We start from the raw sequence: 26688 nt of genomic DNA, 5'->3' as shown, positions 1-26688 counted from the left end.
ATGTTTGTGGGAAATAGATGAAAACTATTATTGTGGGTTAAAGACTTTTCTTGGGACTTTTTAATTTCAGGAGGACAGCTATTTTAGTTTCCTGCAAAATAAGCTTTTATTGAAATATTAATATATAATACTGTAAGATTTGCCCTGGGCACGATGGAAGAACCGTGTGAGTTTGGTGTGGAATAGCAGGCTCCTTGCAGACGGGTGTCTGGTGCCAGGCTTTAGGGGGATTGGGCTGGGAGAGGATCAAAACGGCGCTTATAGAAAGGATAAAAAAATGAAAGGAGCCATTTGCTGGGTGAGAGGAGGAGGTGAGAAGATCCTCTAAGCTCTTCCGTGTGCTGGGCGGGGAGGAAGGAGACCTGGGCTGGGCTGGGCCAGGACGAGCCGGGTCGGGCTGGGCTGGGGACCCATCAGGACTCTCTGATTTATGGGGTCGGTGAGGGACAGCCGCTGGCCCCCCAACATGCTCTTGGTGTGCACCCCACTCTTGGCTATGTGTGGGTCAATCTTACCGACACTTGGTCCATTAGCCGTCTGAGAGGGTGGTCATTCTCACATCCCTGTGTAATGTAATTTGCTGGAGGGCGTAATCACCTCTCGTCCTCCGTCTCAGACCGTGGGATTTTAGCTTAACAGGCACCTTCTCCTCCATTTCCTGGCTGTGTATCTCCACAGGACGAGCCCTTTATCTCCAGCTTATTGCTGTGTTTTTGGTCCACAGATGAACCCTTTCTGTAGGACTTTCCCTTGTCTGAAAGTGCTGAAAAATTCAAAGCAAAGCCTCGGATTTCAAATATAAGAGCGTGATCAATCCGGAGGGTCAAGCAGACCTCTTGGTCTGTGGAGAGCTTAATGCATACAGCTCCTGATGGCTGGGGGATGACTGGGTTTCAGCAGTCGGACTCACTGCTGGCGTCCTGTTATTTGTGCCGAGGCGCTCAGACGTTGTTAGGCTGCTTCCCAGCCTAACACCTCTACCATTCTGTGGGCTCGTGGCTTTGCCCGATCATTGTGTGAAGTGTGTACCCTGGGTTGCATGTGCAGGCTCCAAGTCAAGCGCCCCTTTAGCCTGATGCATATTTAAGTGGCTCACAGTGCGAATTTATAGTATTGTGCCTTAAAGCAATTTTCTGGGATGTTTGGAATGATGTATTGCCTTCAGGTAATGAAGTAAAATGATCCTTCATGTGACCTTCAGCAAATCAGTTTTGCCCGCCAGTGTCTCTGAGCATCCTGAATTTGCAGAACCTGAAACCTTTCTAAGACCCATCGTCTCTGACGTCTCTGAGTCCATGTCACTGTTTGTCTGGTGACCTTGAAGGGGAGAAAGCACTGCATTCCTCTAGAATCAGGTACGGAACGAGGACAACAGCTACACAGGTTATCCTCTGCTTTACCCTGTCCTTTACATTACTTACCAGGGAGATAAGTGTTTTCGGTAACGTGAAGGCAAATTTCAGCCAGATGAAAAGCAGAATTCTTTGAATGTATAAACCAGCCATTTATTCGTATTAATCCTGCTGGGTGGCCATGCGGAAATGTAGATGATACAGCCCAGTGGATGATGCATTTTAATGTGGAGGTTTCCTAACCTCTGTCCAGGTAGGGGAGGGGGGCTTCTCGCTGCTCTGTGGCTTAATGCTCTCAGATAGCGGACACTTTGATTTTTGCACGCGCTCTTTGCTTGACAATGAAAGAATAATTTAGACCTGTAGGGAGGCTGCCTTTTTTTTTTTTTTTTTTGCGAGCCTGTTTACTTATGCCCAATATCGAATGCTAAGCAGTTACATGTTTTATTCAGTGGAATCTGAAGATTTTTAAGGTAATCGAGATTTAAGCCTTTGGAAAAACAAAAAAATCGATTAGTGACGCCCCCTTAAAGCTGGGAGGCTACAGCTTAACAGCTTGAGTTTGAAGCATTTTATTGCTTGAAGCAAACAGGGGGTTCTGGCTCTCAGACGGAGCTGAGGGGTCGGGCGGCAGGCCCTGGGGATCTCTGGGAAGGTCAGGCCCCTCGTTCATTAGTGGAATTCCCCCGTGTGGTGTTTGACAGCGTTGGCTGGGCTGCAGCTCGCTCCCTTTTCCTTCGCTGTGTTTCCGCGATGCTGAGACCCATGGCACGCGTGGTGTGACTGACGGAATGGGGCCAGGTGTTTCCCAGATCCGCTTATCACGAGCGTGAAGAACAGAAAAGCAGCCCTGCCCATCCCATCTGCCTTATCTTTCCAATCCCCCCCCACCCCTCTCCCAACTTCCTCTGAACTCGCACTTTGTCTTTCTGTGCACGTCTCGGCTCTTAAGAGCTGTAACGAGGGTCCTAAGCCTGTGCTTTTTGGTCAGTGTGAAACACGATCCCGCTACGCTGGTCACTTCCCAAAGCAGCCCATCATCGCAGCTGTCATTTCCTAGGCAGGACGAGATGAAGCCTCATTCTTATGTCTGCTATTCCTTTAATGAAATGAGTAGATCATTTAGCTGGTAGCTCATGGTCCTGAGGAGAGCCATGAACACACCTGGAAGCTGATGATATTTTCACTTTGTTATTGTTCCTTCATGTCCTTCCTCCGTCGCCTCCCCATCTTCTTCCATGCGCTGCCTCCCCATCTTCTTCCGTGCGCTGCCTCCCCATCATCTTCCTCGCGCTGCCTCCCCATCTTCTTCCGTGCGCTGCCTCCCCATCTTCTTCCGCGCGCTGCCTCCCCATCTTCTTCCGCGCGCTGCCTCCCCGCCGCCTCCCCATCTTCTTCCGCGCGCCGCCTGCCCGTCGGCTCCCCATCTTCTTCCGCGTGCCGCCTCCCCATCTTCTTCCGTGCGCTGCCTTCCCGCCGCCTCCCCATCTTCTTCCGCGCGCCGCCTCTTCCGCGCGCCGCCTCCCCATCTTCTTCCGCGCGCCGCCTCTTCCGTGCGCCGCCTCCCCATCTTCTTCCGCGCGCCGCCTCCCCATCTTCTTCCGCGCGCCGCCTCCCCATCTTCTTCCGCCCGCCGCCTCCCTGCCGGCTCCCCATCTTCTTCCGCCCGCCGCCTTCCCGCCAGCTCCCCATCTTCTTCCGCCCGCCGCCTTCCCGCCGGCTCCCCATCTTCTTCCGCGCGCCGCCACCCCATCTTCTTCCGCGCTTCGCCTCCCCATCTTCTTCCGCGCGCCGCCTCCCCATCTTCTTCCGCGCGCCGCCTCCCCATCTTCTTCCGCCCGCCGCCTCCCTGCCGGCTCCCCATCTTCTTCCGCCCGCCGGCTCCCCATCTTCTTCCGCGCGCCGCCTCCCCATCTTCTTCCGCGCGCCGCCTCCCCATCTTCTTCCGCCCGCCGCCTCCCTGCCGGCTCCCCATCTTCTTCCGCCCGCCGGCTCCCCATCTTCTTCCGCGCGCCGCCACCCCATCTTCTTCCGCGCGCCGCCTCCCCATCTTCTTCCGCCCGCCGCCTCCCTGCCGGCTCCCCATCTTCTTCCGCCCGCCGCCTCCCCATCTTCTTCCGCGCGCCTCCCCATCTTCTTCCGCGCGCCTCCTCCCCATCTTCTTCCGCGCGCCGCCTCCCCATCTTCTTCCGCGCGCCGCCTCCCCGCCGGCTCCCCATCTTCCGCGTGCCGCCTCCCCGCCGGCTCCCCATCTTCCTCGCGCTGCCTCCCCATCTTCTTCCATGTGCTGCCTCCCCGCCGGCTCCCCATTTTCCGCGTGCTGCCTCCCCGCCGGCTCCCCATCTTCTTCCGTGTGCTGCCTCCCCGCCGGCTCCCCATCTTCCTCGCGCTGCCTCCCCATCTTCTTCCGTGTGCTGCCTCCCCGCCGGCTCCCCATCTTCCGCGTGCTGCCTCCCCGCCGGCTCCCCATCTTCCTCGCGCTGCCTCCCCATCTTCCGTGTGCTGCCTCCCCGCCGGCTCCCCATCTTCCGCGTGCTGCCTCCCCGCCGGCTCCCCATCTTCCTCGCGCTGCCTCCCCATCTTCTTCCGTGTGCTGCCTCCCCGCCGGCTCCACATCTTCCGCGTGCTGCCTCCCCGCCGGCTCCCCATCTTCCGCGTGCTGCCTCCCCGTCGGGTCCAGGTGATTTATTTATTTATTTATTTATTTATTTTTGTCAAAGGTTCAGGGCCTGTTGTGTGATGAATACAGTGAGATAAAATTAATTGAGATAAAAAAAAAAAAAAACATCAATTGTTGCCAACCTGTACTCATCAACCAATGTAAGAAATGTATTCTTCTTGGCTCAGATGTCGCTTGCTGACCTTGCTCTTTGCTAATGACTTCATCCCTGGTTCCGTCCAGGGTGCCTGCAGCTGTAACACTGCGGACGTACTGCATTCCCTTTGCATTTACTTTTACTCTCTTACTTTAAACCTCATGTCTGAAATAATGGTGAGGATTGCATTTGGCGATCGGGCATTTTCTGTAGTGGAGGATGAGGGATTTACTCAGGTCATTTGTCACTTATAAAAAGTCCCAAAGTACCCACATGCGACATTTTTATAATTCAGTGTTAAATCTGGCCCGTAGATCTTTAGTTTTCTACAGAATAAAAAATGATGCAACGTCATTCAGCCGGCAAGCTTCACCGCCGTTTGGGGGGTGTGGCGTACCCTGAGATTAAATCCCACTGGCCTCCTGGCTACAGCTGGATACTTCTCTGTAAACCGTTATAATTAATGGTAGCAGGTTAAGCTACATTTGAGGTAGATAGTTTTAGATTGCATATGTTCATATTATATGAACACAACATTTGGAAAAAAATAGGACATAGGTTCTTACTGTAGTCTTTGTGGGCTGTCTCTGTCCCTGTGTGTTCTGTACATCTGACCAGCATCCCTGATGAATGTGGAGTGAGTATTTTTATGGCTTCCATGTCAAGGAGAAAGTGTGTGAGGTGATTACTGGCCAAGCTGAAAGTTTTGAGCACCTCATGGAATTCTGGACTGTTATGCTTTACTTGTAAGTTAAATTTTTTAATCTAAACTCCAGCGATTTAATGGTATTTCGAGGAATGGATGTATGTAATAGAATGAAAATAAGCACCAATCAGGACGTGTGTCAGGATAAATGAGCCACGGAGTCCATTAGCTCAGTCGATACAATTAGGTCTTTAAGTAATTGGCCACCAAATTAAGTCAGAGTTGGTGACCAGGACACAGTACGTGTGGCGCTCTGCTGGATATCGCCAGAGGGCACTTCAGTTTGGGCCAGTTGTTTTCTTCACATTTTTTTTGTTTTATCAATATGGAAATTGAGACCTAAATAATTGGACTCTCATCTCTCGCCTTGGCACCAAGCTGGGAAGATAAGGCAGGTCCAGTAGGTAAGGTTCTGGATCAGTTAAGGCAGTGTTTCTAAACCCAGTTCTGGGGGGGGCGGGGGGGGCAGGCAGTCCACGTTTTTGCTCCCTCCCAGCTCCCTGCCCTCCGGAACCCAATGACCAAAAGCAAACCGAAGTCCGACGGCTCTTTGCTGGTATTATCAGAGTGCCTCCTAGCCACTGCGCTTGTTTGATTTCCTGTGCTTTACGTCTCTCCTTTTAGAAACTCTGAAAATGTAGCTTTTTAATGTTCCTCCATCTCTTTTAGTGCTGATGGTATCAAACTAGAAATAACCTGAGTCACCATTTGAAGCTGTAATTAATGAAAGGCGCTATTGGGATATAATCCTTGTTAAATAGCCTTAATTGATGTGAAAACTCCATCTGGTTTTGATTTGGCTCTTGGAAACTTGGAGGGTGATTCCCATGGTCCTTGGACCTGCATTCCTATGATTCGTTCAGTTGTCTGTCTGTCCTGTCTGTCCTGTCTGTCCTGTCTGTCTGTCTGTCTGTCTGTCTGTCTGTCTGTCTGTCTGTCTGTCTGTCCGTCCGTCCGTCCGTCCGTCCGTCCGTCCGTCCACTATAAAACCAAACTGATGTCATATTTCACATATGTATTATATTAACCATCTGTTTTTGTACGTGATGTAGAAGAATGACTTGCTAGGTCTGTGTTCTCTTTTCTCGTAAGTCACCTGAAAACAAATTTGCCTTTAGGTGGTATGATGAATAGCTCACAGTTTATAAAATATAGCTGACTTTTTCCTCTTTACTGAAGGAACAGTGAATTATTTCTCTCATTGTGTTTCTCAGTCCGGCCCTCAGGGACGCCCAGACATTTCACGTTTTTGCTCCTTCCCAGCTCCATGCACACGTGAACCAGGTGTTTGTTGTTCTCGATTGCTTGGTTTGTTCTTGGTTGTTTGGATGTGGTATGATGTAGCTCATGGTACGTTGCTGGGGCTGTGTAGGGACATGGTGCGGTGATTAGATGGTGTCCCAAAGGCTGTGTGTGTGTGCATGCTGGAACGTGCTGGCCTGTCTGTGAGCCCCCATGACCTTGTCTTGCAGTGTGGTGCAGCCAGACCCCTCAGCCAGCCCCGAGCCCCGGCATGTCTGGACCAGCCACTCCCTCCCCATCACGGACATCCACTGTGGCCTGATGGGCCCCCAGGCCAGAGTGGCCACCGCCTCCCTGGACCAGACCGCTAAGGTGGGTAGGCTGCCGCCACACCTGACGCTGTACCATTCCAGAGTGCGTCTCACGTGCTGATGAACGTGACGGGGGGGGATGTGCTTCGCCGCTCGTTAATATTTTGATGGCGTGTCAGACGGTGAGCTACCCCGGAGTGCATCTAATTAAATCTCCTGAAAAAGGCTAGATCTTTGGAAATTTTCAATTACACCCGGCTTAACTATGCTCTCTGTAATTCTTTGCACTCGCCAAGAGGTCTTAATATTTATGGGACTACAAATCATGGGGAAGTACTGATTTTGTAACCTTTTACATTTTTATGGTATGTTAGTCCGAACATGAGCATGTCTTACTGTAGATGCTTTAAAACCCGGTAACACTGCGGCCACCTGCATGCTTCTCTCTGCCGGCCTGTATTTCATCATGATGTCTTGTTTAATTCTGCGTTTCTTTTGGAAAGATGCCTTTTACTGCATTTTCTTATCGGCAGATGAACCAAAATGCTTCCCTTCTTATAGATGCCAGATCATTAGCATCTCTTCTGCTCTGTGGACTTTTTAAAGATCCTTTAATAACCGTTTTTTACAGGGTGACTGTGCGCATTTCCAGCCGCCTGTGACAAAGGGTAGTCGTGTCATTTGAATTCAGCCAGAGGTCATCGCAGGGGGGATTAATCAGTGAGGCGAGATCCCTGCAAGTGCTTTACATCCTTCAATATAATGAGGGTGGTGTGCGGCTCGGCAGGTTAAGGTGCTGTGCCTGTGATCGGAAGGTTGCCGGTTCAAATCCCTTGGCCACCAGAGTGATCTCCCAGTTTGGCCCTGTGGTCATTTCCTCTGTCTTTCCTGCTCCATCTTCCAGTACCTTTCGGGTTTTTTTAATGTGCTTTAGTTAAAGAACAGATGTCAGGCTTGCTGTGTGTTCCTAGCCTTTTCCTACCTGAGGCACTAACTCGGTGACGTCACGCACCGGGCCCTCGGTGTAATGTGCTTATATGTGGGGCCCCAGGAATAGTGTCGAGACTCGTTATAATGGGAGATTATATAGCATCATGTTCCGTTTATGATTTCTGCTGAAAAATCCCATTAACCTTCATAAACTGTTTATTAATTAGTTTCAGTATAAAACAATTATGAGAGGTTAAAGATGTCCTTTTGAGCTGGTAACGACCTTGTAAAAAATACATCTATAATTAGTCTTAATCATTGCATCAGTACTTAAGACAAATTGCACCTATTTATGTTTGTATGCATAGGGTTGTCGCCCCCCCCCTTTCAGGGCTGGGTGTTCGAATCCCTTCTCCAGTCTGTTTTCACCCTGTGGAACATCATGCAGGCTGGAAACCTGATTTAAATTACGCTCTGTGTGTTTGTATATCGGTGTGTGTCAATCTGGGGCACTGGTGGCTTAATGGTTAGGGAAGCTCACTGGTTATTGAAAGATTGCTGGTTCGAATCCCCGACCAGCAAGGCACCATTGAGGTACCCTGAGCAAGGTACCGCTCCCAAGCACTGCTCCCCGGGCGCTGAATTAGCTGCCCCCTGCTATGTCACGTTGGCACATGTGGGTTAAATGCAGAGGATACATTTAGTATTTGTGCACTTTGTGCTGTGGTGTGTTAACAAGGACCACTGAAGCAAATTCTAAATTCTGTCTCGTTTGTGTGTGTGTGTGTGTGTGTGTGTGTGTGTATCTGTATCTGTATGTGTGAGACAGAGAGAGCCCTCCAGTTCCCCGGCCCGCTAATGCCTTGCACTCTATCCAGCCACACTGTCACCCTGCACTGGATAAGCAGTTGAGGAAGATGGGTGAATAGTTACATTGCTTCTGTAAATGTTAGCTTGCTGATTTTTATTTTTTTTCTTCCTTGACTCATTTGCCGTTTACTCCTGTGCATCTGTTATACTGTGTATTTCTGTATTAAATGTTACTTCAGGGTTTAAAACTTGTTCCAGTTGTTCATGCTGACCTTTTAAGAACAGTTTTAAATCATGTGAGCTGATGTCAGAACCCTGTTCCATGCGTAAATATATCTTAGCTTAACAGGCAGCGGAGAGCAGCCCTGAGCCAGAGATGCAGCCCCAGCCCAGGCATTCCCTGTAATTACTGGGGCCCGCAGCAGCCCTTTGCTCCGGGGGCGCTACGACGTTGCTGACTGCTTGAAAGCAGTGCTGGAAATGGAACCCCCTCCTTCCTGAATGGCTACCAGAGCGCCTGACTGACTGAGAGGAGAGCCCTGTGTAAGACCGGGAGCTCAAAACACGGTGCGGCCTCCAAAATGGCCGTGCACCCCCGTATATTGCGGGCTGGTCCTGGGTCATAAGCAGTTTGGAGTCGCCAAAGATATGGTTTTGATTAAACAGTATAAAATACAAGAACTTGTGCATGTGTGTGTGAGTGGTGTGTGATGGGTTGGTGCCCCATCCTGGGTTATATCCTGTCCTGCAGTGGGCTGGCGCCCCATCCTGGTTTATATCCTGTCCTGCAGTGGGTTGGTGCCCCATCCTGGGTCATATCCTGTCCTGCAGTGGGTTGGTGCCCCATCCTGGGTTAAATCCTGTCCTGCAGTGGGCTGGCGCCCCATCCTTGGTTATATCCTGTCCTGCAGTGGGTTGGTGCCCCATCCTGGGTTATATCCTGTCCTGCAGTGGGCTGGCGCCCCATCCTGGTTTATATCCTGTCCTGCAGTGGGTTGGTGCCCCATCCTGGGTCATATCCTGTCCTGCAGTGGGTTGGTGCCCCGTCCTGGGTTATATCCTGTCCTGCAGTGGGCTGGCGCCCCATCCTGGGTTATATCCTGTCCTGCAGTGGGCTGGCGCCCCATCCTTGGTTATATCCTGTCCTGCAGTGGGTTGGTGCCCCATCCTGGGTTATATCCTGTCCTGCAGTGGGTTGGTGCCCCATCCTGGGTTATATCCTGTCCTGCAGTGGGCTGGCGCCCCATCCTGGGTTATATCCTGTCCTGCAGTGGGCTGGCGCCCCATCCTGGGTTATATCCTGTCCTGCAGTGGGCTGGCGCCCCATCCTGGGTTATATCCTGTCCTGCAGTGGGTTGGCGCCCCATCCTGGGTTATATCCTGTCCTGCAGTGGGCTGGCGCTCCATCCTGGGTTATATCCTGTCCTGCAGTGGACTGGCGCCCCATCCTGGGTTATATCCTGTCCTGCAGCGGGTTGGCGCCCTATCCTGGGTTATATCCTGTCCTGCAGTGGGTTGGCGCCCCATCCCCTCCTTGTGCCCATAGGCTCTGTACCCCCATGACCCCGAACAGGACAACTGGTTACAGAAGACAGATGGATGGAAGTTCATAAATGAACTTTTCTTTGCCTGGAATTCACTTTCAGCCTTGATATGACCTACTTACGGTACACTGAGTTGGAAATTTTCACCAATATCAATAACCAATGGCTGTGAAACTCAGCGGAATGATGTTAAAACTTTTCTTTTATTAAAAAAGAATCTATCTGCTGACCAGATTTAATGATGAATTAAAAGGATGCTACTTTTAACCCTCTAGTAGAGATCTCGCCCATCCCATATTCTATGGGATCATCCTGTATTACAAAATAAGTGTTTTGTTTTGATCTGGGATGAGATGCATTTCCCCTATTTTTGGCCTGAGTGAACGAACTGGGGGCTGGGGGGGGGCGGGGGTCCCTCATTTCTTCAGAGTGACACTGGCAACTCTACTTCTAAGTGGTGAGTGAGCCAAAGAATTCCCTCATTTTTCCTTATGCAAAATGGCTGATGGTCTAATGTAGTCATCTCCATTATTTCATTGCCATTTCTTTAGCTCTAGCAGGGCGGGGCTGCCCGTCTGGCATGCAGGGCATTTTCCTGTTGGGTCAGTAAAACACCTGTGATCAGCACCGGGGGACCCCAGTGTCCAGGGCCAAATGGATCCCAGTCCAGCCTTGAGCTCTAGTGCTGCTGCCTTTCAATACTAATAAAGTTAAAATATTGTCAAGATTGATACATCAGACCCATATCTTGATTTTAAAGAATATTGACCGATGGCGGTGTTAATATGTTAACTCTGCCCAGACCGGCTGTCTCTCTAATGCCTCTACATGGACGGTAACTGGGAATTGTTGATGTGATAAAGGGTGTCAGTCGGCGGACCTGGGGCCTGTTAGCCTGCCTCATCGGTTTTGGGTTCGGGCTCTGCTGTAGGTGAATGGTACTGCTGATGCAGATCGCCCCCCTTTTGCCGTGGTGCCTCCATGATTTGCGTGTCTGAGGAGCGTGTTGAAGAAATTACCGGAGTGAAGTGGTTCAGAAGTTCATTGTGAGCACCTGGTCCTGCTTGATCTGGTGGCTTCTGAGAAATGATAACCTCCCTCACTAACCTTTACATCTCGGCTTTTTTGTTTTTTCCTAAAAATGCTGATTTTGGAGATCTGGATGGAGTGGAGGTTTTTTTAGGTTCTGACTCAAGGTCTTTTGTGTCTTAGTGATATGCTCTGATTATTGTGGGGATAGATTTGTGTGATAGATTCCTTTCGAAAGTTCTACCACGCAGCGCCATCTAATGGGCACCATCTTTTCAGGGCCTGCTTGCAAACTGGGCTGAAGAGGTCATGGAGATAGAAACTGACTGATGGTGAAAGTTACATCCCAAAGTAAAATATGTCGTGCTGAAGGCGAGGTGCTGACAGGGGATTTACTGACTGGTTTGAGAGGCGTTGGGGTTAATCTTTTGCAGTTAATTTACAAATTCCTATCAGTTAGCCAGGATAGAACTGGACATCCCCTGTGGGGTCGGCATGTTCTGACAAGGATAGGTAAGGGGCAATGGGGCAGCTTCAGCTTAACACCTGTGCCGGCAGTTTGCAGTTCAGGTACAAGGTAGCTGACATTATTTGCTTTGTGTGTAGGGGGTCATGATATTTCAGCTCATTGCTGCAGGTACTGTGTGTTGCGGCTAGGTCAGGCCTGAAAAGTTTTGATACTAACATGATACCTCCACACACTGATATCTTACCCCGTCTAAGTCATCTCTCAAACTTAATTGTGTTTTAGGCTGCAGGATAAGTCAATTCCCATCTCCCCCATCCCCGCCAGCCACAGCAATCCTAAGTTCGGGTTTGAGTTGTGCGCTTGGCTGTCCCCCCGCTTTCCGTAGGACGCGAGGCGAGGCTGTGCTGTTTGCTGTTGTCTTTGAGAATAGTCATGAGTTCCGGGTTTCAGTTGCATGCTAAGCTGTCCCCTACTTTTCCTAGGAAGCAAGGCGAGGCTGTGCTGTGCTGTTTGCTGACGTCTGTGCAAAGAGTCATGCAGTGATTCTGAATGATCACCTCTGTGTTTGGGGAAAACTTGCCCATGGAAATGAAGATTGAACAAACAGATCTTGGCATGCCGTCATCTCGGTGAAGTGAATAAGTCTGTGTATTTAATCTTGTATCAGTGACTTATCTGCTATATATTTTCAGTCAGTTCAGCATTGGCAATGAAGCTAATGTGCTTACCATTATGTTTGGGGGGGGGTCTCGCTAATTGACTGTTTACCTTTCTCCTGATAGGGGGAATGTGAATGATGGCTTTGCGGGCCATGCTGGGAAGCAGCGATTTTTCATTAATTTTTTTTAACCGATTAGCTACAAATTGAGGGAACTTAATTGTGGGAATTACTACTTGTTTATAAGACATGTTCTGTTGTAATCACAAAATTGACTAGGATGAATTCAACATCACCATTGAATAGACCAGAAATTGTTGCCATCACAGATGTGCTCATTTACATAATTAAAACATTCTGTTAACTGCTGCAGTCTTTCTATCTAAAGCTGTTTGTTATAAAAAAAATGATTTTAGTGGTACAAGTAGTCTGGATTAGGGTTTATATTGCCTTCCCTGGATGGTGAATACATATGCTTTTGAGACTAGGTTGCTGCTGCAGACACTTTTTCGTTAAGATGTTAACTCAAAAAGTATTTGATGGATCATTTTTGAACTTTCCTGAGGCATTGTATGGTGACAAACTGGAACTGATTAAATTCTGAGACAGATTCCACCAAAACTGAAAGTGTTGTATAGTGACAGCAGAAAAAGGACACTTTGACACTTGATTCCGTAAGGGAGGGGTTATCTGGGGAATACAATGTTGTTCTTCTGACAGCATCATTTCTAGTTTTACACTATGCATTTTCAGTAGTTGTTTTGCATTACATGCTTCTGTTCCTTATACTGTAGATCACTTGCTATAAATCTTCCATTGACCCATTTGAATACCCATGCATACTGTCTGAAAGGTCTGGTCATTCCTGCCGCAGCCTTTGATGGGCTGTAGGTGACACGGACTTTATGGTCTCCATCCATCCATCCATCCATCCATCCATCCCCGCCAGCCAGTGTCACAGGTGGAGGGGTGGATAAATAATAATTGACCCATTTATCGTCAGTGATCCATCTTCCATAACTGCTTATTCAGTACAGGGTTTTGGTGAACCTGTGTCCTGCCCCAGGCAGCATGGGGCACAATGCAGGGGGCTCCCTGTATTGGAGGTCACTGCGGAACAGGTTTTCTCTTTGATTTATTCCACTGGTGAAATGTGACTGGAATCTTTCTGCCAATTGTCCTTTAATGGTAAATTGAGGAGAACCTTCAGGGCTGTGCTGGGAGTTGAACCTTTGATCGTTAATTGACCCTTTTCATTGCGCTGAGTTTGAACAAGCTTGCAGTTTTTTAGAATCCTCTCATTTGAATATTTTCTGAGATTTCAGAAATAGAAAAGATGTATGGCACTGATACCTCCAGCTGGGCCCAGCAGCCGGAAGGTATCGTCCGCCGTGACGTCCTGACAGGAGCTCAGTTATTTCTGTGGTACTGGAAGCTTTTATGCTGCTCTGCTAGTAGGGTCACATGTTCAAACTCTACTCTTAGCTTGTGGCCCTCACATCACCATGGGCCTCTCTCGCTGGCCCATTTCACTGTCTGTGCCGGTGTGTGTCCCCCACATCACCGAGGGCCTCACTTGCTAGCCCATCTCGCCATCTGTGCCGGTTTGTGGCCCCCACATCACCGAGGGCCTCACTTGCTAGCCCATCTCGCCATCTGTGCCGGTTTGTGGCCCTCACATCACCAAGGGCCTCTCTTGCTAGCCCATCTCGCCATCTGTGCCGGTTTGTGGCCCTCACATCACCGAGGGCCTCACTTGCTAAGACCATCTCGCCATCTGTGCCGGTTTGTGGCCCTCACATCACCGAGGGCCTCACTTGCTAAGACCATCTCGTCATCTGTGCCGGTTTGTGGCCCTCACATCACCAAGGGCCTCACTTGCTAGCCCATCTCGCCATCTGTGCCGGTTTGTGGCCCTCACATCACCGAGGGCCTCACTTGCTAGCCCATCTCGCCATCTGTGCCGGTTTGTGGCCCTCACATCACCGAGGGCCTCTCTCGCTGGCCCATCTCGTCATCTGTGCCGGTTTGTGGCTCACAGACCACTGAGGATCACACTCGCTAGCCCATCTTACCGGCCTTACCAGTTTGTGGCCCCCATGTCACGGAGGCCCTCACTCGCTGGCCCCATTGCTGAGGAGTGCCAGAGTGTAGTGAATTTGGGCAATGTGAGACAATAGGCGTGACTCCCTCGTGATGATTACTCTGCTGTGGCACTGTGTTTGTGCTGTGCGGGAAACAAAGACGTTTAAGCCTGGCTTACTGTAAGACAGAGAGTGAAGGAATAATCTGGCAGGACTAGAAGCCGTGTGGAGCGTGTGGGGAGGTGTAGTCTTTCTCAAGTGAGGAATACCGGCCAGGTTTTTCCTTTAATTATCTGTCTTCCCCACCCACAAAGCTGAAGCTTGCTCCCCGTGTATTTCCAGTAGATAAACCTGCTTGGCCTGGTGCCGGCGGTGGGGCCCTTTCTGCCTGTTAAAAATGCTCCATATGGAGGGCCCATTATTGTCATGTGTTTAAGTGGCACACTCAGCCAGTTCGGAGTGCTGGGGAATTTGTCGCTTTCTCCCAGCTGGGGATTAAGAAGCGGAGCGTGGCTTTGTCAGTGTGACACTCTCCTGGACTGCCGCCTCCTGAATGCCGTGTCCCTGTGGAATTAGTTTTGGCTTTATTTAACAGGATGATTGCATAACTTTACCCAAATGAGCCTTATAGGGGTATCCACAGCTGAGTCCGCTCTTACTCTGCCCTATGGTGCAACTGCTGGTCTTCCTGGGACCTGACTGCGTTTAACATTTTGGTAGCTGCTACTTTACGGATGTGCTGTTGATATCTAGCAGATCTCCAGAAATCGGTGATCTCTCGCTTTAGCATGGTGATCTTTTTGCATAAATTTTGAAGATCCTGATTACCAGTCAAGTGAATGAAATGATCTGTAAATCACCTAGTTTCCTGTGTGCTGTTCTTGCAGCACAGTGGCAGATGATATTGGAATACGAGCAGAGAAACCCTGACACCTGGCTTGTTGGGAAGCCAGAGGATCCTGCAGGCCCTAAAATACCCATTTCATATTTGAATATGAAAGATCCTTCCAGGAGTTTTATGCATTTTTTCTCTTGTTCACTGTGACTAGAATGAAAATGATTGGATCCATGTCACGCACATGTTTTTGTGGTGGCGTGTATCATTTAGTGAAGAATAAATATATTCTCTCTTTAAATGGAGATGGTGTATGGTGTAATCTTCGTAAAATATGGGTTTTTATAAATCCCATTTAATTTGGTGTAGAATGTGTTTTTTTTTTATTTATTATTTAAAGCTGGCTGTTGCAGAGCGCTGTGCACTAGTCTTTAGATCCTGGATAAGGCGACAGTGGCCCCCAAACCAGCTGCAAAGTGCTGAATCGGGCCCAGAGCCCTGGAGGAATGCAGTCTAAGTATAAAGCAGCCAAGCGGATCGTTCCCCTGACATCGTGGCACGCTGGACGTGTGAGACGAGCTGATCATCTCTCAGCCAGGGGCCAGGTGGTTCTGACCAGGGGGCAGATAAGGACCGATTCTGTTGATATCTGAGTTAGACAGAGCTGCCAGTCGCTTCGCTGCCTCCTTGTAGTTGTGTAGTCACACCTGTGTAGCAGAGACCACGAGCCACGATGTGGAGGGGCATGCGGCCTCACCTTGATTTTGCCGTGTGCCCCACGGGCATCCCTGTGCCCGGCGCCGTCGGCTGCAGGGAGGCTGAATGGGCAGGCACGCGGTAAGTGGCGGGAGTGCCTGTATTCCTGACATGAGCCACTCCATCATTCTGCTCGGCAGGGACTCTATATGGGGGGGCTCTGCTGCCTTTAACACTAATTCTTGGCATGGGGAGACGGCCAGCTTGTGAAGGTGAATCGTGGGGGTGTGTGGGGAGAAACTGTAACCCCCATTAGCTTCGGTCTTTAGAGGTTAGTGGGGCATATATCATGAGTGCCAATAGAAAATACTTTAGGGCACCGTTTCTGAGGCCAGATAGTAGGGTTAAATTCATGGACCATGAATGCATCACTCATGGCTATGACCCGCTGCCCTTGTGCCATGTGATGTGTATCAGGACGTGCGTGTGACGGCGTAGCTGTGAGTCCCGCGGTCTTGTCTCTTGTGCTGGTGTGGACAGTGTAAGGCCTGGTGATGTGTATCGGAGATGTGCGTGCGGCCACATAGCCAGGGGCCCACGCGATCCTTCCCACCATGTTGGTGTGGACGGTGTAAGGACTGGTGATGTGTATCGGAGATGTACGTGCGGCCACATTGCCAGGAGCCACGCGATCCTTCCCACCATGTTGGTGTGGACGGTGTAAGGACTGGTCATGTGTATCGGAGATGTGCGTGCGGCCACATAGCCAGGAGCCACGCGATCCTTCCCACCATGTTAGTGTGGACGGTGTAAGGACTAGTGATGTGTATCGGAGATGTGCGTGCGGCCACATAGCCAGGAGCCACGCGATCCTTCCCACCATGTTGGTGTGGACGGTGTAAGGACTAGTGATGTGTATCGGAGATGTGCGTGCGGCCACATAGCCAGGAGCCACGCGATCCTTCCCACCATGTTGGTGTGGACGGTGTAAGGACTGGTGATGTGTATTGGGAAGTGTATACGGTTGTATAGCTGCAAGCTTGTGAGCCCCACGATCCTGTCCTTGTGGACAACATATGGCCAGGTGATGTGTATTGGGACGTGCGTGCGGCTGCATTATTGTGAGACCCGTGATCCTGTCTGCCATGTTGGAGTTCAGTGTAGGAGGTTGCTCATTATCCAGTCGCTATCATCCCTGTTTGCGTGTTTCCAGCCCACAGCTGTAACATCTTACCTGTTTCGACACACGGACTTGTGGGTCATCAGCACACCTGCCCTAATTAACATGCGGCTTGTTAATGGCACCCCCTAAGGGCTCTGTGTGTGCCAGTGTGCGCCTTGCGGCTGGTGGCAGCCTCCGTGGGCCTGGCTGCTCTGTTGCTCCCCTCCTCTGTCTGCTGGGATCTGCTCCTGCTAATTGCCCACCTGCTGCCGGTCTGCTGGCGTCACCGGCTGATGGCAGCTGGGGCATGTGGCAGTGTTCAGCGTATGGTGGTGTTCAGAGTATTCCGGTGTTCAGCGCGTGGCAGCAGGCATGTTCAGCATGTGACGGTGTTAACGTGTGGTGGCATTCAACACTTGGTGGCAGTTAGCATGTGTCGGCAGGCGCGTTCAGCCTGTGCCAGCGTTCAGCACAAGCCGATGTTCAGTGTATTGCTGTATTCAGTGTGTGCTGGCATTCAGCGCATGACTGTGTTCAGTGTGTAGCAGCAGGAACATTCATCCTGTACCCCATGACAACAAGCGTGTGTAGCGTGTGCCGGCGTTCAGCGTGTGGTGGTGTTCAATGCATGGCGGCGTTCAGCATGCGTGTTAAGGGCACCTGCCTGGGTAATCTGTTTACCGTAGAGGTGCGCTGCCTCATTTGGGGAGTTTAGACTGGGGGGCACTGTCTTCTGTAAACATCAGTAGGTGTTTGGGGAGAGCGGAGCATGCAGGCTGCTCTGTAGCTTCCATCATTTCTTCAGTGACCCCCCCCCAGGGCGTGGTGTGTGGGCTGAAGGGGAAGCAGTCCTCAGTTCTTCCCCAGGCTGTGTAGCTGGCAGCCTGGATCAGGCCTCGGGGACTGTGCCCCCCCCTCCGGTTCTCCATCACCGCTCTGTCCCTGGAGTCTCCATACCCAGGAACGTTCTGCCTTCCAAGGTGGCCGCAGAGAGTCATTAGGCTCTGCGGATGTCCTCCTGCGTCATGGAGGCGTGCTCAGAGCTGACAGCAGCAATATGCTCCTTTACATGATTCTTGCAGGGAGTGTGCAGTGAAAATGGGTCTGAGCAGTGTGTTCGGCTGTCGTGAGTGATCTCCTAAATTGCGCATGATGTGTGTGTCCTGTGACGGACCGACATCCTGGCCACTGTGCCCCACAGCATTGTGCCCTGTGCGTTCAGCGAGTGGATAGATGGATGGGTGGATGTGCAAATCAGCATTTTGTGATGCATCCTCTTTCCCGGAAGCACAGATACGTTATAGCCAGTAGAGTGACACTGACATCTTCCATACGTGCTGGTCTTTGTAGGTGAGGCTGAATGTGCATCTGTGGATTAGCTACTGACAGCAGACAGGCAGGCAGCGATTTGCTCCGTTTCTGCTTGATGTGGGACAGTGGTTAATTTAGTGTGATTCCTGTCCAGGAACAGCGTTTGTAGACACTGTTTAATTCATAAAGCCACCCAGTATCGAACAAATGCGCTTTATCTGTTGGCAAACGTTGGCAGGCTGGCTGAGCATTAGGGCCGTTCCTGCTTTTTGGGACGGCTGCTGGTGAACCCCCCCCCCCTTCTTCCCATGCCCCTCGCTTTAAATGCTGGCTCATCTTGGTGCCCTATAAAATACCGCGGATACAAAGTGTGCAGACTTTGTCCCTAGACTTGGGGTGGCGCTGTAGAGCAGAGCTGCTGTTAAGTCACGTTTATGAAGTGTGACATAGGTGTTACATTAAAAATAAGTATTTGACAGAAGCTGTATTAAGTGCTTACACTACGCAGGGGTGTATGGCATTACAGTTTTTAAGCATGTACACTACTCACAATAAGTTAGGGATATTGTAATGTACATGAGTGCTTCTCCAATTTGCTCTAAATATTAATGAAATATGTAAAAGTTCCCTTTGATATTACTAATAATGTAGAGAAGAAACACCATTGTCATTAGCTTAATATTTATTACCCCAGAAATTTAGACAATATCAGGGACAGCCCCAAATAACAAAAATTTACAATGTCAGTAGCGGATGTTTCCACCATTTGCCGCAATAACAGTTTGACAGCGACGTCTCATGCTCCTCACTAGCCTCATGATGTTGTCCTGAGGCAATGCGTTCCACTCTTCCACAAGTGCTACACGCAGTTCTGCCAGGTTACGTGGGGGTGGGGTACGATCATCCAGTCTCTGCTTCAATTGGTCCCAGACGTGCTCTATGGGGTTCAGGTCAGGGGACATTGATGGCCATACCATATGAGGCACTCCAACTTCCTGAAGTCGAGCCGTGACAATTCTGCCACGATGTTGCGGAGCATTATCATCCATGAACAGAAAGTTGGGGGTGTGCTGGTGGAATTGGGGGATGATGATGGGTTCAATGATGTCTCTGAGGTAAGAACGTGCAGTGACTGAGCCATGGGCAATAACCAAATCTGTTTTGCGCTGACTGGTGATGCCTGCCCAGACCTCCTCCACCAAAGCAAACCCTGGGGACCATGTTGACCTCAGCGTATCGCTCACCTCGCCGTCTCCAGCAACGCTGACAGCCATCATTTCCATGCAAGGTGACCCGACACTTATCAGTGAACAGGACGGTAGACCACTGCTGCATTGTCCAGGTCACATGGTCTTGTGCCCACTGCAAACGTTCACGGCGGTGTCTTGGTGTCAGTCGAGTCACCTGCAACGGTCGTCTGGCATTCAAGCCAAAGGGGTGGAGTCGGTTGCGAATGGTTTGTCTGGAAACCGTAGTGCCCCGCGCATCTCGTAAACGGGCCTGCAGCTGTGTGGCAGTTACATAACGATGTCTGAGTGCAGTGGTCCTTAGGTACTGGTCATCGTTGCGGTCTGTCACTCGTGGGGCTCCACTCCTGGGTCTGTCCTGAACTCTGCCAGTAGTTCTGTGTCTTGATGCAAGTCTGCTGATGACATTTGGAGACACACCAAGTTCACGACCCGAAGGCGCACCATGGCTAGGTGACGCTGGGCGTCCTTTAAGTGACATCGTGTGTTCATGGCTGTTTGACTGATGAACTTGGAATGACTTGCTGACAATACCAGCTTTTTATCCCCACAGACTGTTGAAATTGATGCCAAACTGAAAAAAGGTTGTCTGGTGGTATTGGCCCCAATAAGGGACACCTGTACACAATGAGACCATTACATGGAAAACACAAGATGAGGTGTGTCTATCACCCCAATACAATTGCCTCCTTATCCAAAAAATGTCTGAAGTGTAACAAACACTGTATGTATGACATCCACTGAGTCTCTCACAATATCCCTAACTTATTGTGAGTAGTGTATTTTAGTTTAGTTTGTAGCCATTTGTGAGTCTTTAAAATCCCATCGCGAGGAACCATACAAGTGCCGGTATTTCTGGACTTTAATCTGCTCACCATGTTTGTTTTCAGTCTTATCAGAGAGGGAAGAAAAGGTGTTTATATGCAATCTTTGGTCTCCTTTCTGACTTCCTGCTAGACTGCTCCCCTGGCCAGTGAACCATTGGGGTGCGTTTGTGCCATAGATCTGGTCGTTGCTTAGATTTTGAAGTGGAAGACACCCACTCTGCGCTTCATCCCTGTGACAAAAATGACGACAGGACATCCACAGGAGCTGTGTGTGTCTGCCACCCATAGCCTTAAGCATGTCCTCTCATCGCCAGTGACAGTCATCATAGCCCCCCCCCCCCAATAAGGGAGCTACCCCTCCCCGCCCTGCAGCAGGGCTTAACAGCCAAAGAGTGACCATATTTAAATGTCTGCTGAAGGTGTTAGGTGTCACATTGCTGGTAATAAATAGATCTGTCAAGTAATTCATTTCAAGCTGGAACACAAACTTGCAGACACAGCTCCAGCCGAGATTGCCCCCCCCCCCCCCCCTTAAAGCTCACCCACTCTGAGCTGCAGCCTGCCCTCTGATGAGCTCACGTGTCTCTCCTCTCCTCACTGACCCCCCCCCCCCCCCCCCCCCACAGCTCTGGGAGCTCTCCTCGGGCGAACTGCTTTTGACCATCCTCTTCGATGTGGGCATCATGTCCGTGACCCTTGACCCCTGTGAGTACTTCCTCTTCTGTGGCGGCAGTGATGGCAGCATCTTCCAGGTGTCGCTCTGCAGCATGGTAAGCACATGCCCGACCGCACCCTGCTTCTGTCTCATTACTGATTTAATGCATTTTTCTTACCTTTTTCAAATGTCCCGAGAGTGTTGCTTGAGATTTTGAAATGCTTCCGGCTCCTGGCTTGCTGTTTTTAAATACGACAGGGGTTATGCTAAGAGCCTCACTGTTGAGATGCACTAGTTAAGCATCTTATCAGGAAACAAGGCCAGTCGGGCAAGACGCGCGGGGAAAACCGCTCCGGAGCCGTCTGCTGGGACGGTAGCCTGCCGGTTTACCGACCCGTCATTAATTACTCTCCTCTTCATTGTTACGAAAATGCTTCTAATTTGTTTTTATGTGCGATGTGTTAACTAATAAGTGTGCTGTAGTATAGTCATAGAATAACGTAAGAAACGGAAAGCCCACTGGTGGTGTGAAAACCACGTGCTCCCTACTGAAGTGCAAGGCAGTTGGAAGGATTTCATTTGTGCAGTTTATGTATCCATTAGTTTGCCTAACTACATGTCTGTAAAGAGCGTGGGGCACGTGACGGCAGGTTCGGCACTTGCTCTGAAGCAGTGAAGGCAGTGTTGTTGTGTACACTCTCTTTAACTGATATTATATGATAAGTGTCCTCAGTTTGGATTAAACATCATTTCAGATAAACAAATGGAGAGGCTGTTTTGGAATTCTTTGGCAAGAAGCCACGCATTGCATTATTATAGTAACTTAAACCCATTTGTTAACATTATTGATGGTGTGTTAGGTGCTAACATGGATGAAATAATTCTTCCAAAGACCTTGGCTTAAAAAGGCAGATACACATCCATTAGCCTGTGGGTTTTCCTTACAGATATACTGTGTAGTATAGTGTCTAGCATATGTAGTATTATGTGGGTCAGTTCGCTGGTTATACACCATCTTCGTAGTATCCCAGCTGACCTTAGGCTCTGCTACATGCATAGCCGCTTCATTAGAAGGGTTCAGGTGGGTCCCGTCCCGCTGGGGGGGGGTGCTGGGGCAGTGTGCAGATGCGAGCTGCTTAAAGGGGTTAGACACCTTCTCTCCAGGATAAACGCAGTCCTCCCTTTGCCCTCTATCTCTGGTGCAGGCCTCTCCTGCTTCATCGTGGTGACAGCTTGCGCACACCAGCAGGGGGCGCTCCGTTTTGCCGTGTCCTACTCCCTGGGCGTCTTGGCCTCCCTCTCTGTTTATAACATTTGCTGGGGTGCGACACACCTTTCTGGACTGCTGTGCAGAGCAGGCCTGCCTTTCACGTTCTCTCCTCCTTTTAAAAACGCTTAATAGGAATCATTCAACCGTAGATTTCAGTGTGGGTGGGTGGGGAGCACCGCAGAGCATTGTGGGACATCCTGTCTCTTTCTGTCTGTCACTCTCTCTCTCTTTTGGGAACTCTGGTCTTTTACGGGAGATGGTGTGAACTGATTGTAGATTAACTACTGGGCAGCAAGACACTTATTGGATTCTTCTCACCTTTGGGACCCTCCCCAGCCGGTAACTGACGCATTCCTGCTCCTGTCACGCTTCTCTGTGTCTGTGTGTGTCTGTTTCTATGTGTGTGTCTCTGCTATCACGCCACCCCCACCAGCGCTCTCTGGCTCTGTGACCCCAGCTGTGAACAGGACACCAGTCTCTCCCTGCCAGCGGTCAGCCAGACGCGTCCAGCCCCCCGTGCTGCTGCCTCCTCTGCCCATCTGCTCCTCCTTTCGCCCCTGCCCTGCCCTCCAGTTGGCTAGATTAGCACTGGCTAATGGCAATCTCTTTATTTAGCTATTTTCCTCTGTTGCTGAAAAACTGACTCGCTGTGGGGTGTGTTTAGGGCTTTGGCCACGCGGGATTGGGCCCCAGCTTACAGCTTATAGCATGTGACTGGCTAATGATAAGGTTATGGCCCCCGCTATGCCCCCCATCGTAAAGTACCCTGGAACTGCAGGGTCTTGCAGAGAGTAAATGTTGGTTTAACGGGCAGCTGGCTGGATGTATCCTGTTCCAAAGCTGCCTTTTCTACCTCATGAAGCGCCCCCCCCACCTCACCCACCAAAAACTCAATAAGAAAACAAATGAGCAGCTTAAACTAAATGCAGGACATTTTCTCACCCTTAATTGGGGCGGCCCTGTGGGGCTCGCTTGGTGCCGGGGTGCCTATTTCTCTAAGCTTGGGCTTCGGCCCTCAGCAGCAGTAGGTGTGTGTCACTCCTCGCAATTCCTCCTTGATGCTTGCGGTCGGCGCGTCTCTTTATCGCCTCTTTCCTCCCTTTTTTTATGTATTTATTATAATCTTTAAGTGATGTTTGAGCTCTTATCTGTCCCCTGGGATCCGGCGTTTTTCCAGCCGAACAAAGGGAAAGACGAAAGATAATGTCACTCAGGGAACTGGGGGTGTTTCTGCATGTTTAAATGCAGCTCCCTACCGCTGTGTCCTCCATGTTAAGCCCATGTACCTCCTGCGCGCGTTCTGAGGTATGTGCCCATGGCTCACGGTGAGTTATTGATTTATTTAATTGCTGGTAGCATTTCCAAAGTTCTCCTCAGAAATGTCCTCTGCTCATCATCAATGGAAAAGCATTCAGACCCTTAATTATTGGATCCAGGTTATTGATTTAATGATCAATTTGCTAATTAGGGTTCTCATAACGTAGGCAGATCTTTAACGAAGCTGATCTGGGTATTTTTTTTCTCTTGGCTTAAAGAAAGATGTATTTAAAAAGATCTGAATCTCACCTTTGCAGTTTTGGACAGTTTTACTGTTAGGAATCAGCTTTAAAAATGTTAATAATTCATTTACACTTTGGAGGCTCTGGTCCACCACAAACCTTGTAGTAGCTTGCTGGCCTCTGATTGAACTGGCTGTTACTTTTTGGGACTGATTTCTTATTTCTGTGTTTGTTTGTCTCTGTGAACATAGCCAGAATTCTTAATCACGTGTTTGCAGGAGAGGATGGCCAGGTGGTCTGTTACTCTGGCCGAGATGTGAGGAGGGATGCCGTGGCCAGGTGGTCTGTACTCTGGCCGAGATGTGAGGAGGGATGTCGTGGCCAGGTGGTCTGTACTCTGGCCGAGATGTGAGGAGGGATGTCGTGGCCAGGTGGTCTGTTACTCTGGCCGAGATGTGAGGAGGGATGTCGTGGCCAGGTGGTCTGTACTCTGGCCGAGATGTGAGGAGGGATGTCGTGGCCAGGTGGTCTGTTACTCTGGCCGAGATGTGAGGAGGGATGTCGTGGCCAGGTGGTCTGTACTCTGGCCGAGATGTGAGGAGGGATGTCGTGGCCAGGTGGTCTGTTACTCTGCCCGAGATGTGAGGAGGGATGTCGTGGCCAGGAGGACCTTAACCACAGGGTTTTCAAAGAGGTGATATCTAGCAGAGGTAGCATGCTTGCTATTGAATGGCAGGAACTGGGGATGGGTTTAGAAGTGAAGGAGAAAAGGAATGGAATCAAACCCAGGGAGGTAACTGGAACTGGGGGCGTCGGCGTTAAGCGGTGCGAGGATGTGGAGGTCAGGCCCGGCAAACCCAGGGAGGTAACTGGAACTGGGGGCGTCGGCGTTAAGCGGTGCGAGGATGTGGAGCTCAGGGCCGGCAAACCCAGGGAGGTAACTGGAACTGGGGGCGTCGGTGTTCAGCAGTGTGAGGATGGGGAGCTCAAGGTCACTTGTGATGTGGGCAAGCAGACACCCTGAGCCTCAGTGAGAGGAACAGGAGGCTTTCAGTGACATTTATAATTCAGGAACGTTTGATGGCTTTCAAAGGGTCTGAATTGGTTCTGTACTTGCTTTTAGAAGTTACACTTGTTTTGTGCGTCTTTGAAAAGCTATCCATTTTTTCAGTTTCGGTTTTTAAACCACTGGTCAGTAGGGGGCGCCTGTTGCTCTGACCATTTAACTTCACAGAATAATGTCTAAAAACAAAATTCTTTAAAGACCAGTTTCCCTGAACAACAGTTTCAACAGAATCTTATGTTTGCTGTCATAATGGTCTGTGTACAAAAATGACTTCCCTGGCAGCCCGCAGCCCTGGCTCCGAAACCCTTTCTCGTGTTTGCATTCATCTAACAAGCGTGCAGCTTGTAGGAGCAAAGGCAGCACAGAGCCCTTTCATGTGCCTTCAGAGCAGCGCTGCATAAATGAGCAGCCACGCTGACTGCCAGCTTTGCTCAGTGTAGTAAAGCACTAATTCGGATCTTCTGTCATTGGCTGGAGCAGACTGCCCATGAGTAGGAGCAACCTGGAGTTTATTTCATGTAAAACGTCCCAGGTCAATGTTCCTAATCCACAGCAAAGCAGTCATGGTGGAGGCCAGAGCGTCCCTCCCCCAGGCCGTCGATAAGTGCACCTTTTCATAATGGCCGTTCACACGAAATTCAGGAGGCAGTATACGTCTCAGGAGCCTCCATATGCTTCATTGTACAGACGATGTCTGTCTCACACAGATATCCTCTATCCTGCCTCTTCACAGCTGGTCTCTGGGCTGGGCCTGGCTGTCTCCTTGCCATCCATGTGTGCTCTGTGCCCTAACACATCAGAGGGTCTGCTGCCGGTGCTTACTGTGGGACAGTGCCCTGTAAAGGCCTCATGTCCCCCCCCCACAAAGGCTGACGCTCTTCACCTGCACATCCACAGTAATGCACTTTATCGGCATGACACAGCTAGCACCTCTTAGCCTGCAATTTAACTGCACAGTGACACACCTGTCCACAGTAAGCAGTTTAACAGCACACCAATATTAACAAAAAGCGAACCAAAGCTTTTTATATTATTATAATAGATTAGCCCAAGATGTTTGTTGTATATAATTTTTCTGATTAGTTATATGACCCCTTTACAAACCGCAGGGTATAATGTTTGGGCAGCAGCAGCTGGGTACTGTCAGGAAATATTTGAGTGTCTCTGGTCTCGTGTGTATTTCTCCTTCAGCGTAAACTGACAGCTTAATGTTGGAGCCCCTTGAACCTCAGTCTGTTTTTGCTATTGATGGCTCTCACTGACCTTCCTGCCCCTGTATTGTTTTGTTTTTGTATGGCCGATATGTGAGCAGATCGGATAATGAAAGGCTTGTCTGCCATTAGTCCGTCTGTCTGCTTCCTTCTTCTCCGGTCCCTTATAACGTGCCTCCTAATGATTTTTTCCCCTCTGTTTGACAGCACGTCAGCCGCGATAAGACGTTCCAGTCGGATAATGAAGGCAGCCAGGTTTTCAAAGGACACAGGTACTCTTCCCTTAAGTCTCTCCCTCTTATTTGATTTAATTTCTTTCTCCTCTTTTCCAAATCACTGGCAGTTGCAAAGATGCTGTGGAAAATCGCTGGCTGACAGGAGCCACATAGAGCTGAATGCCCCTTTCAAAAAGCATGTTTGCAGGACGTGCCCCATGATATAGCGTTCTGACAGGAGGGTACAGAGGATGGCTGAGCTGACAGAGGCGGGTGGGCTGGCGCGCCGTACTGGTGCCAGGGAATTAGGGGCGTATTGTGGACAGCCGGGGGGGCACGGCCATGTGCAGTCGGAGCGAGCTGCGTGCTTTGTTTAACGCCGAAAACAATGTTTTTCATTATTATGGCTGTTGGGCAAACGCAGGGTAATTAGGCTCCTGTCTGTGTGCACAGAATCAGGGAGGATGATTGGCCTGCAGGGAAAAAGGGAGTTTTTGTGTTTCAATTAGTCAAATGCCAACATCTGCATTGCAAATTCCTAAGGATGCCTGTATCCTTACAAGCTTTGGTCAGGAGTGGGCGTTTACACGCACTGCCTTCTGCTGTTGGTTCGCACACTTTCCAGTGTGTGCCTGGAAGTACGATGCCGAACCAGCGTCTGAGTGCCCGGTCTTGTTTTTATAACAATAAAAAATCTGGATTGAAAGGGGATCTGATTGTGAACGTTTGAGCCACTGCATGAG

The 26688-nt window shown here is 50.0% G+C and overlaps 1 protein-coding gene and 1 long non-coding RNA gene across 2 annotated transcripts in view; both read left to right on the top strand.

The window, feature by feature from the left end:
* The window catches only part of wdr18 (WD repeat domain 18), a 61073-nt gene that overhangs the window by 4234 nt on the left and 30151 nt on the right, over positions 1-26688 (top strand). The window contains exons 4-6 of the mRNA XM_048975801.1: positions 6347-6488; positions 20656-20799; positions 25938-26002. Of these exons, the coding sequence (XP_048831758.1) occupies positions 6347-6488; positions 20656-20799; positions 25938-26002 (351 nt within the window). The remainder of the gene's footprint in view (positions 1-6346; positions 6489-20655; positions 20800-25937; positions 26003-26688) is intronic.
* Positions 20837-24529, top strand: LOC125708353 (uncharacterized). Its single transcript, XR_007382455.1, has 3 exons — positions 20837-23792; positions 23885-24318; positions 24391-24529. It is a non-coding gene; the product is annotated as an uncharacterized LOC125708353 (long non-coding RNA).

The sequence above is a fragment of the Brienomyrus brachyistius genome, chromosome 15 (assembly GCF_023856365.1).
Source record: "Brienomyrus brachyistius isolate T26 chromosome 15, BBRACH_0.4, whole genome shotgun sequence".
Classification (NCBI taxonomy): domain Eukaryota; kingdom Metazoa; phylum Chordata; class Actinopteri; order Osteoglossiformes; family Mormyridae; genus Brienomyrus; species Brienomyrus brachyistius.
The sequence above is the reverse complement of the archived record's forward strand: the minus strand, read 5'-3'. Positions and strand labels throughout refer to the sequence as shown.